The sequence below is a fragment of the Trichechus manatus genome, unplaced genomic scaffold, assembly GCF_000243295.1.
Source record: "Trichechus manatus latirostris isolate Lorelei unplaced genomic scaffold, TriManLat1.0 scaffold00040, whole genome shotgun sequence".
Lineage (NCBI taxonomy): Eukaryota > Metazoa > Chordata > Mammalia > Sirenia > Trichechidae > Trichechus > Trichechus manatus.
This window is the reverse complement of record NW_004443976.1, coordinates 11,263,204-11,274,309: the sequence shown is the minus strand read 5'-3', so window position 1 is coordinate 11,274,309 and position 11,106 is coordinate 11,263,204. Positions and strand designations below refer to the sequence as shown.

Sequence of the window (11,106 nt, the reverse complement as noted above, 5' to 3'; positions counted from 1 at the left end):
GGAAGGGTATCCCTGGGGGGCAGGTAAGCATCCTGACTGATCCCTTTAGGTAGCAAAGGAAGTGACATTACACCAGGCCTTGCTGCGGCTGACCCAGTACCAGACGGATCTCCTTCTCACCTTCAATCAGCCCCCGTAAGGAGGGAGAATAGGTGGAAGGAAAAGGCGGGTGACTGGCCATGTCTGGGTCCCCAGGAGAATAGGGCCGGGAGGGGCAGAGCAGGGAGACTGACTGGTGGGGTCCTCAAAGGAAGTGAGAGAGAGGGCCAGAGATTTAGGGTTTCAGATACCCAGGTTTCCTAGGGAACAGGAAGTGGGAACTTCCCAGCCTGGGCCTAGATGATGTTCTCTCTCCATCTGTTCCCCCAAGCCCTGAGAACAGGTCATCTCTTGGCCCTGAAAATCTGTCACCCCCACCTTGGAGCCTGGGTGACTTTGAACAACTGGTGACCAGTCTGACCCTTCACGATCCCAACATCTTTGGTCCCCAGTAGAGATGCTGAAGCACCGTGTGATGCTGCTGAGGACTTAGGGGCCCAGTAATGCAAGGGGGACAAGGGGTTGGATATCTGGGTTTCCCCTTATTCCTTCCCTATGCATAAACATAAGACGCCTCCACTCTGCAGAAATAAACTTGCTTTATAATCAATATAATCTCTGTGCCTTTGAATCTAACAGGACAGCTGGGTCACCCCCCATTCCCTTTGGTCTTGGAGGGGGGTGTTTAAAGCTGTGCATGGGAGCAGGAGGGACCCAAGGCCAGCAGTGCAAGAAGGAGGAAATAACACTTTGGAGTGACTGGCTCAGCCCTGAGAGTGGGGTGTAAAGTGTACAAGGGGTGGGGAGGGAAGCCACAACACCCGAGGAGAAAGGGAGGGAAACTATCCCTTGTAGTGATTCAACCCTGAGAGAACAGACAGGGAGTGGGGTTGGTTGTCCCCCTCAACAGATGAAAGGTCACCTGGTCAGAAGTCCCCAGGACCTAATCGTGGAGGCAGAAGTGTCCAAGGAGTGCTGATTGGTGGAGGTGGGGGAGTGGCTGTTATTTGGTGTACTTGTAGTAGATGGAGCGCAGCTGATCCCAGAAGAAGAGGGAGAGGATGGTGTGGGGGCCCAGGCGGAAGTAGGAGGCACCTATGCCCTTGTACATGCCAAAAATGCCCTCCGTCCGAGCTGTCTGCAGCAGAGCATCCAGTATCCCCCGGTATATGAGACCCTGAGAGCAGGTTAGGGAGGGAGAGAGAGCATGAGGAAGGAGTTTGTCAGAGACGGACGGGCCTCACCTGCACCCACAACCTGCTTCCCCCCGCCCGGCTTCCCCTGCCTGCCTGCACCCCAGAGCACTCACTTACCTTGCCCCCAGCATCTGTGGGCTGGTTGTAGAGTCTTGTACTGGCCACGTCAAAGGGTGTCATGGCCAGGACCACCACAATGCCACTCACCATGGCCGCCGCCAGAGCCGCCTTCCAGCTCTGGGAAGGAAACACCTAGGAGGGGAGGGAGAAGGAGCTTTGTCAATCAGACAATTATTCAACACCTAGGACAGGATAGGTCTTGTGCTGGGCATACAGTAGAGAGTTGGTGGCTTACACTCCACCAGGTATAACACAGTGTGATAAGCTGTGAAGGAGGAAGGGCAGGGTGCCCTGAGGACTTAGGTGTACCTTCTGGGAGGAAGTGACAAGAGAACTGCCAAGAATTGACATGAGTCAGTGACCCCCAACCCTCCTGCTACTCCCTCACATTTGAATGTTGGCACTGCCCCCTCTAGGGTCCACCTCAGCTTGCCCTCCCCTCCCCCATTCCCAGGAAAGCCCACCCCTTTCCCCGGGCAGTACCTCCCACTGGGTTATGAGGTCCTTGGTGGATGAAAAGGTGCACAGCTGGGTGGAGGAACCGACGATAACTCGGGGCAGGCAGCCCAAGGACCCGCGCCACAACCCCACCAGACCATGTTTCTGGCCAATCTGGGTTAGCGCCTGAAACATGCCCTGGTGGGGGGAAGACCACGGGGGCAGGGTTCAGTCGCCCCAGGGTCAGGATCACCACCTCCTAACACTGCCAAGGATGGGTCCATAACAGGCACCCGTTGTCTAGACAACCAGTTCCATGTGGGTTTAGAGCTAGAAAGTGGCCCTTCAGTTGTCTACCACCCCATTGTTCCCTCCTTCCCTACCCTCAGAATAGGGACAAGGTGTGCGGAGATGAGGACATTAGCAGGTCGGGAGAATGGGGTGGGAGAAACAGGTGCAGAAGACTAGAGGGACTGGGTTACATGTTGGTAAGAGGGTCTGAGTGGACTTTATGGGCAGAGTGGGGCTGAACTGAGCCAGGCAGAGCAGTGGCTGGGATTGGAGCTGTCTGGTACATGCAGAAAGCTGGGGGGAAATGGGAGAGAATGGGCAGGGACAACAGCTGCGGGGCTGGGAAATCCTCACCTGATGCTTATACTGGTATCCTACTGCAATTTCTGAGGCTGCCTGGGCCTGTAGGTGTGTCTTCACCTGAGGACAAGAGCGTGTCACAGCCTATACCCCAGTGGCCATGCTGCCATTTCAGAAATGCAAATGCTTGACCCCTCACACTTCCTCTAGGGTGCCCAGCAAAGAATATCCTTTTAATCTGATAATTATTGTTATTCCCACTAAACAAATTGGTCATGAGACTCTGTCCCTTGGCTCCAGTCCCAGGGGATGGATCTTAGCACAGCAAGACACCCTACCCCCCTCCACATCCTCCTTCCTTTGGGGGTGGGAGAGGGGAGTGGAGAGGCTGGAGAACAGCAACATTTCCTAAGACTGTTTCCCTTAGGTAAGACCTGGGTATCCAGCCTTTCACGCCAGCTGCTGTTCCCAGACCAGATCTCCAGGTTCCCCATCAGACTTGGCGGCAGGTTATGAGGGTTCATCTGCAAAACTTGGCCACGGGAGGAGCACGTGTCTGACTGACTTTGGAGAAGAGTTCACTGTCCCTGAATCTCACACGCTGGGAGTGAGACTAGCCTGTCTCCTCAATGTCTTTCCAGGCGCACTAAGCATGGCCTAATCTTAGAAAAAGGAGCCCTAGTGGCACAGTGATTAAGCGCTTGGCTGCAAACTAAAAGGTCGAGGTTTGAACCCACCAGCTGCTCCATGGGAGAAAGATGTGGCAATCTGCTTCCGTAAGGATTACAGCCTTGGGAACCCTATGGCGGCAATTCTACTCTGTCCTATATGGTCACTGTGAGTCAGAATCGACTCGAAGGCAACAAGTACAGGTAGTCCTAGCAATAATCAGCTGTGTGACCTTGAGCTAGTCACTTCCCCTCTCTTCACCTCAGGCTCCCAGCCCTTCACCTACACCAGATGACTCAAAGGGGCAGCCTGTGAGGCTGTAATTCTGCAATGCCCAGGACGTCCCCCTGATCCCTGTACTCGCTGATGTGTGTTATTCAAATTCCTCATCCTCCGCTACACAAATCCACCTCCAACCTCAATATCAGGTATTAATAATAAAATAGTAAAAATACTATCAAATTGCTTACTATGTGCCAGGATTTGTACTCGTGCTTTACACGTGCTATCTCATTTGTCTCAGTTCTCCTCATAATCACACAAGAAGGGGACTAAAATTATTCCCATTTTTACAGATGTGGCAAGTGAAGTTTAACAAAGTTTAACAAAGCCAGGATCTGAATCCCAGAAAGGCTTGTTCCACAGCCTATAATCTCAATGAACACATCAACTAAATCCATTGGATGGGTGTGTATAGAGCAGATTGGAAGACCCCAAAGCCTTTCCTGATGCTGTCCCCTACTTGCAGTAGGGCAGCATCCTGCCACTTATGCCCTCGTGAAGGCCCAGGCCCCACACTGCACCAGGGGTCTTCCCTGAAGGTCCCAGGCAGAATCCCTCTTCTTACCATATAGATGGGGCTCCCCAAGTAGGCTCCCAGGACCCCAGCCAGCGCCCCAGCTGCTGCGCTGCGGGCAGGGCTGTGAGTGCCTTCTGCCGTGTGCAAGTAGCCCCGAGACTCAGCCAGCCCATACGTGCCCAGTCGGATGCCATTCATCAAGAACTGGTATATGAGGGCAGGGGCCAGGCCCTTCTGCAGGGCGGCCAGGCCATCCACTTTGCCGATAGTGATGAACGCATGGAAGACATTTCGGTAGTGCCGCTGGTAGCTGCCTGGGGCCTGCAGCTCTCCCTGCAACTGCATCCTGGTCTTCACCACCTCCAGGGGGTTGGTGAACACACAGGCTCCGCACGCTGCCAGGCCACTCAGCAAGAAGTCCATGCTGGGGTAGTGGTGGCAGGAAGTGGCCCAGGAGTAAGAAAGTCAAAATGAGCCTCAGAAAGGGGGTGGGAAGTCAGGGGAAGACCCCAGTTTCAGCAGTCCAGGCTGCAGGAGGTAGGAATTTAGAGGTCTGGAGTCAAGAGTGCCAGCCAAATGTCAAGCGGTCAAGGGTTAGCTGGAATTTGGGTATCAGGAGTAGGCAAAGAGGGAAGAAATAGGGGTTTAGGAGAGTCTAGTGAGAAGGCCCTGTTAGTCAAGAGGCTTCAGGTTAAGGAGGAACAGGAGCCAGGAGGGTGGCAGGTGGGATGCTTAGGATGGCCGGCTACGGGGGCCAGGAGTAGGGGAGGCAACCACAGAGTTGGGAGATAGGAAAGCGGGGAGGAAGGAAAAAGAAAACCAACAGGTTAAGGAGGAAAAGGATCCGGAAGGGAATCCGGTGGTGTCCCCAGGACAGCAACGAGATCTCGAACCAGGAAGGAAGTGGGCGCTCCAGCCAGGGATGAGTGTCCTCAAGCAGCTGCGGGCGCCCGCAGCAGCTCCGCCAGGGGCCGCCTGCGGAGGCCGGGCGTCCACGCTCCGGTCACTGTAGCGCGGCGCCCAACCGGGAGCCTCCGGGAGCCACAGCCAAGAACCTCAGCCAATCAGCGCTGAGCCGGCTTCGCGGCCAATGGGAGGTGCCCTGGAGGACCCGGCCCCCGGAATCGACTGAGAGGCGGACAGAGTTAACTCTCCCCGCTTCAGCACGAAGGCTGGGCCTCGGCTGCGGACTCGGAGCTTCGGGTGTGCTGCCCCCGGTCGTCGAGGTTTTTTTCACGGGCGGGGAGAGACGGTTGGACCCTGGAGTCCTGGACGGTCCCAGAGGCTGAGCGCGGAGGCAGCAGTCTCTTATGTTTGGGGCTACTTCTCTTCCTTTTCGCCTTCTCTCCTGGGTCATGGCTCGGAGGGGCGGCCTGCTTGGTTCCGGCGTCTCGCGAGCCCGGAAGCTGCAGCCCCCCCCCCCCCCCCGCGGCATGAGATGGGATGTACCTACTACACGGGACACATCTCCAGAGGCTGTGTAGAGTGTTTGTAGGTTCTAACGCCAAGGAGGGTGTGGGAGCAGAAGGAGGGAGGCCTGAAAGATGGCGAGGAAGTGTGGTCACATCCCTAAGCTCTTGATCCTCACAGCAACCCGGAGTGGAAGGCAGGGCAGGCCAGGACGTTTTGATCACTTCTACAGCTGGGCTTGGGTGGTGCAAACGTTTTGCGCCCCACTACTGACCTAAAGGCAACCTAAAGGTTGGCAGTTGGAACCCACCCGGAGGCACCCCTGAAGAAAGGCCTGGAGGTCTGCCTTAAAGATTACAGCCAAGAAAACCCTATGGAGCAGTTCTACTCTGTAACACGTGGGGTCGACATGAGTCGGAATCCACTAGATGGGAACGTGGGATTTTCTAGCTAGGCTTAGGTTACACAGGGTTAGCAAGAGGTAGGAAGGATCCTGACATTCAAGATTCCTGTCCTTGCTGATGAGTCTGGGCATGGTTAATCACAGAAGAACTTCGGAGACAAGAGACTAGGGAAGGTAGCTGGAAAGGGGTTGAGGGAGAAAGCTTGGAGAAAGAAGGAAGGAGAATAGGGGTGTCACCTGGGGCAGGAGGAGGCAGAGGGCTCACCTATGTGAGAGGCAGCCACCAGACTTTGGGTCTTCCCAGCATGACCTTCGGCAAGTTACTTAACATCTCAGAGCCTTTTCTTTTGCACATGCTTGAGTGAAAGTGTTGGACTTATACTACCTGTTGTCTCAGTTGATTCTGACTCATGGAGACTTCATGTGTGCCAGAGTAGAGCTGCACTCCATAAAGTTTTCAATGGCTGTAGATCACCAGGCCTTTCTTCCATGTACTGCTGTGTAAATTTGAACAGCCTAACCCGAGCACAAACCATTTACACCAGCTGTTGTTTTTGTTGTTGTTAGGTGCCATCGAGTCAGTTCCGACTCACAGCAACCCCATGTACAACAGAACGAAACACTGCCCGGTCCTGCGCCATCCTCACAATTGTTGCTATGCTTAAGCCCTTTGTTGCAGCCACCGTGTCCATCCATCTCATTAAGTGTCTTCCTCTTTTTTGCTGACTCTCTACCAAGGATGGTGTCCTTCTGATCCCTCCTGACAACATGTCCAAAGTATGTTAGATGTAGTCTCACCATCCTGGCTTCTTTTTTTTTTTTAAACTTTGTATCACATTTTATTCTTTTTTAAATTTTTGTAGTTTAAATGAAGTTTACATTTCAAGTTACTCTCCCATACAAAAATTTATACATACATTGTTATGTGACCCTAATTGCTCTGCCCTTACTGTGACAGCACACTCCTCCTTTCCACCCCTGATTCCCCATGTCCATTCAACCAGCTCCTAACCCTCCCTGCCTTCCCATCTCACCTCTGGACAGAAGTTGCCGTTTTATCTCTTGTATCTACTTGAGCTAAGAGGCACACTCCTCACGAGTATCACTTTATGTCCCATAGTCCAGTCCAATCCCTGTCTGAAGAGTTGGCCTTGGAAATTATTTTAGTTCTGGGCTGATAGAGAATCCGGGGGCCATGCTTTCCAGGGTTTCTCCAGTCTCAGCCAGACCATTAAGTCTGGTCTTCTGACTAGAATTTGAGTTCTGCACCCCACCTTTCTCCTGCTCCATCAGGGACTCTCTGTTGTGTTCCCCGTCAGGGTGGTCATTGGTGGTAGCCGGGCACCATCCAGTTCTTCTGGTCTCAGGCTGATGAAGTCTCTGGTTTATGTGGCCCTTTCTGTCTCTTGGGCTAATACTTTCCTTGTGTCTTTGGTGTTCTTCATTCTTCTTTACTCCAGGTGGTTGAGACCAATTGATGCATCTTAGATGGCCGCTTGCAAGCTTTTAAGACCCCAGATGCCACTCACCAAAGTAGGATGCAGAACATTTTCTTAATAAGCTTTGTTATGCCAGTTGACCTAGATGTCCCCTGAAAGCATGGTCCCCAGATCCCTACCCCTGCTACTCTGTTCCTCAAAGGGTTTGACTGTATTCAGGAAACTTCTTAGCTTTGGTTTAATCCAGTTGTGCTGACTTCCCCTGTAGTATGTGCTGTCCTTCCCTTCACCTAAGATAATTCTTGTCTGCTATCTAGTTAGTGAATAATCCTTTCCCTCCCTCCCCACCCTCGTAACCATAAAAGAACATTTTCTTCTGTGTTAAAACCTTTTCTTGAGTTCTTATAGTAGTGGTCGTATACAATATTTGTCCTTCTGTGACTGACTAAATTCACTCCGCATAATGCCCTCCAGATTCCTCCATGTTATAAGATGTTTCACGGCTTTATCATTGTTCTTTATCCTCGCTCATATCTATTCTTGAGATGGTCTCTAAATTCAGGTGAGATATACTCAAGGTTGTACTTTGGCTCTGGTCAATTTGTTTCCATTTTCTTCAGTTGCAACTTAAACTTGCATATGAGCAACTGATGGTCTGTTCTGCAGTCGGCCCCTGGCCTTGTTCTGACTGATGATATTGAGCTTTTCCATCATCTCTTTCCACAGATGTAGTCGATTTGATTCCTATGTATTCCATCTGGTGAGATCCACATGTATAGTTGCTGTTTATGTTGGTGAAAAAAGGTATTTGCAATGAAGAAGTCATTGGTCTTGGAAAATTCTATCATGCGATCGCTGGCATCATTTCTATCATCAAGGCCATATTTTCCAACTACTCTCTTTTTCTTTGTTTCCAACTTTCGCATTCCAGTCTCTAGTAATTATCAATGCATCCTGACTGCATGTTCCATCAATTTCAGACTGCAGAAGTTGGTAAAAATCTTCAGTCTCTTCATCTTTGGCTTTAGTGGTTGGTGCGTAAGATTGAATAACAGTCATATTAACTGGTCTTCCTTGTAGGCATATGGATATTATCCTATCACCGACAGTGTTGTACTTCAGGATAGATCTTGAAATGTTCTTTTTGACAATCAATGCAATGCCATTCCTCTTCAAGTTGTCATTCCCGGCATAGTAGACCATATGATTGTCCGATTCAAAATGGCCAATACCAGTCCTTTTCAGCTCACTAATGCCTAGGATATCAATGTTTATGTGTCCCATTTCATTTTTTACGATTTCCAATTTTCCTATATTCCTACTTCGTACATTCCACATTCCGATTATTAATGGATGTTTGCAGTTGTTTCTTCTCATTTTGAGTTGTGCGACATCAGCAAATGAAGATCTCGAAAGCTTGACTCCAGCCACATTGTTAAGGTTGACTCTATTTTGAGGAGGCAACTCTTCCCTAGTTGTCTTTTGAGTGCCTTCCAACCTGGGGGCTCATCTTCTGGCACTATATCAAAGAATCTTCTGCTGCTATTCATAAGGTTTTCACTAGCTAATTATTTTCAGAAGTAGACTGCCGGGTCCTTCTTCCTAGTTTTTCTCAGTCTGGAAGCTCAGCAGAAACCTGTCCACCATGGGTGACCCTGCTGGTATTTGAATACTGGTGGCATAGCTTCCAGCATCACAGCAACATGCAAGCCCCCACAGTATGACAAACTGACAGACACATGGGAGTTGTACCACCTAGGGGTGCTCAGTAATATTTCCTGGAAAATCAAGAGCTGTCAGATCTCTGTGCCCTTGTATATTCTGTTCCCACTGCTTGGAATGCCCTTCCCCCTTCTTTTGGTGCTCTCCAAGTCATTCTCCTTAAGCATCATCCCTCCTGACTCATGGAAGTTTACCAGATTCTCCACATTCAACCACTTCCTTCCTGTTTTGCTCCTCAATCTTTTATACTCACCCACTTTTCTTATTTTGGTTAGCATTTGTTTACTGTCTGTTTCCTTCACTAGACTGGAAGTTCCTAGATGCCTGGGGCCAGGTCTGAGTCCTCTCTCACCAATGTGCTGCTAAGCCGTTGAGCCATAGGATGAGACCCATGAAACCCATTGCCGTGGAGTCAATTCCAACTCATAGTGACCCTCCCTACTCCATAGAGTTTCCAAGGAGGGGCTGGTGGATTTGAACTGCCGACCTTTTGGTTAGCAGCCGTGTCTCTTAACCAGTGTGCCACAGTGGCTCCACGGGAGGGGTATTCTAGGGGTGGAGGGTAAAGTAGAGCAGACAATAGGACTCCTTGCCTCAGGAGGGGACCTGAAAGAATCCCCAGCAAATTTCCAAGGAATGCTTTCTAAATGCCTTCTCCACCTGCTGGCTGGGATGAGATTTCATCATTGTTTTATTCCTTGAACTTGCAGTGATTCTTAAAGTGTGGTTCCTGGAGCAGAAGCAGCCATCACCGGATAACTGATTAGAAATGCAAATTAGGCTTCTGGAATCAGGAACTCTGGAGATGGGGCAATATGTGTTTTAACAAGCCCTCCAGGATATTCTGATGTGTACTAAAGTTTTAGAACAACTGGCTTGTGTCTTTGATCTTTACTATCCAGATGCCCTTTTAAGCTGTTATAATTTTTAAAAAATAAACTCTAGTTTTTAGAACAGTTTTACATTTACAGAAAAATTGCAAAGGTAGTACAGAGAGTTCCCATATAATCTGTATCCAGTTTCCCCTTTTATTAACTTCTTACATGAATAGTTGTTATAATTAACCAATATTGATTATTTTTAATAAAAGTTCATACTTTATTCAGATTTCCTTAGTTTTTACCCAGTGTTGTTCCTCTGTTCCAGGTATCCCCTTACATTTAGTTGTCATGTCTCTTTAGGCTCCTTTTGACTGTGACAGCTTCTCAAACCTGTTGCCGTCCAGTTGATTCCGACTCATAGTGACCCTATAGGACAGAGTAGAACTGCCCCATAGAGTTTCCAAGGAGCACCTGGTGAATTCAAACTGCCAACCTTTTAGTTACCAGCTGTAGCTCTTAAACACTACACCGGCAGGGTTTCCACTTCCCTTAATACAGAGGTCCCCAGGCTGCAGAGAATTCCACTGCAGCTTGCTTAGCAGGCCTCACCATTTTTGCATCAGAATTCCAGTCCCATTGCTTGGCCAGCCTCACCGTTTTTGCATTAAAATTGCAGTTCCCTTGCTTGGCCTGCCCAGTGAAAATCCTGGGGCTTGCGTGGTATGATTAAGAATGTTGCTGATATAATTTGGATGAACTCCCTACTTTTAAACCCCTTAAAAATACCCTTTTTCCCTCACCCTCTCAAAGCAGTGTTGGTGGCAACAGCCTCGATCACTTCCTTTCCTTGCACGATGAAATAAACACACCTTTACACTTTCCCACCTCGAGCTCTCTTTTATTGGCCAATATGAGTCAAGGCAAACAAAACCTGGGGTTTCCCCTGGTAACATTTCTGACGAGCCAGCCAGGAGTCATCTGCTCAGGTCCCAAGGCGGATCAGACAACAGACCAACCCGGATGTCTGGTGCCACCGGGAGATTTCTTCTGGACACCTTGGAGCAGCTCTGAAAGCAGATCCTCCTCAGACCTAACAGTGATTCTATGGGAGGTGGGAAATGTTCTGGGTTATTTGGTAAATCCCTAGGTAATGAGATAGGGAAGGGGAAAAGGGACTGAGCCCCTAGGCAAAGGACCCTGAATTAAAATCATGTGCTTAACTAATGACACAAAACCCATTATCTTAACATGCAATAAAGAAAGAACAACCCACCCAGCTCTCAAGGTGCTTCTTGATGAGATGTTTTCAGGAGAACTGGCCCAATCTGATCCCTGGAGCACGCGTAGACATCCACAAGGTGACCGGCAGAGCTGGGACAGGAATTGAGCCGGCACCTTGGGGGGACTGCACGGGCGTGGCACCCCATAATAAGTCCTGCCATCCAGTCCCAGGAGCCTT

At 50.0% G+C, this 11,106-nt stretch overlaps 2 protein-coding genes across 3 annotated transcripts in view; one reads left to right on the top strand and one right to left on the bottom strand.

Annotated features, from left to right (window-relative positions):
* RANGRF (RAN guanine nucleotide release factor) overlaps positions 1-649 on the top strand; it is a 1,549-nt gene extending 900 nt beyond the window's left edge. Inside the window, exons 4-5 of the mRNA XM_004375997.3 lie at positions 50-135; positions 371-649. Coding sequence (XP_004376054.1) covers positions 50-135; positions 371-494 — 210 coding nt within the window. The 3' untranslated portion in view covers positions 495-649. The remainder of the gene's footprint in view (positions 1-49; positions 136-370) is intronic.
* A 106-nt stretch (positions 650-755) lies between these two features.
* Positions 756-4,275, bottom strand: SLC25A35 (solute carrier family 25 member 35). 2 transcript variants are annotated; one of them, XM_004375998.2, is made up of 5 exons: positions 3,901-4,275; positions 2,439-2,504; positions 1,839-1,991; positions 1,353-1,487; positions 756-1,216 (listed from the first exon to the last, which is right to left on the bottom strand). In XM_004375998.2, exons 1-5 carry the CDS (start codon positions 4,273-4,275, stop codon positions 1,043-1,045), a joined length of 903 nt encoding a protein of 300 aa, XP_004376055.1. In that variant the 3' UTR covers positions 756-1,042. The 2 variants fall into 2 exon arrangements, with proteins under 2 accessions (XP_004376055.1, XP_023586777.1); XM_023731009.1 differs by lacking the exon at positions 2,439-2,504.
* Between the last annotated feature and the right edge of the window lie 6,831 nt (positions 4,276-11,106).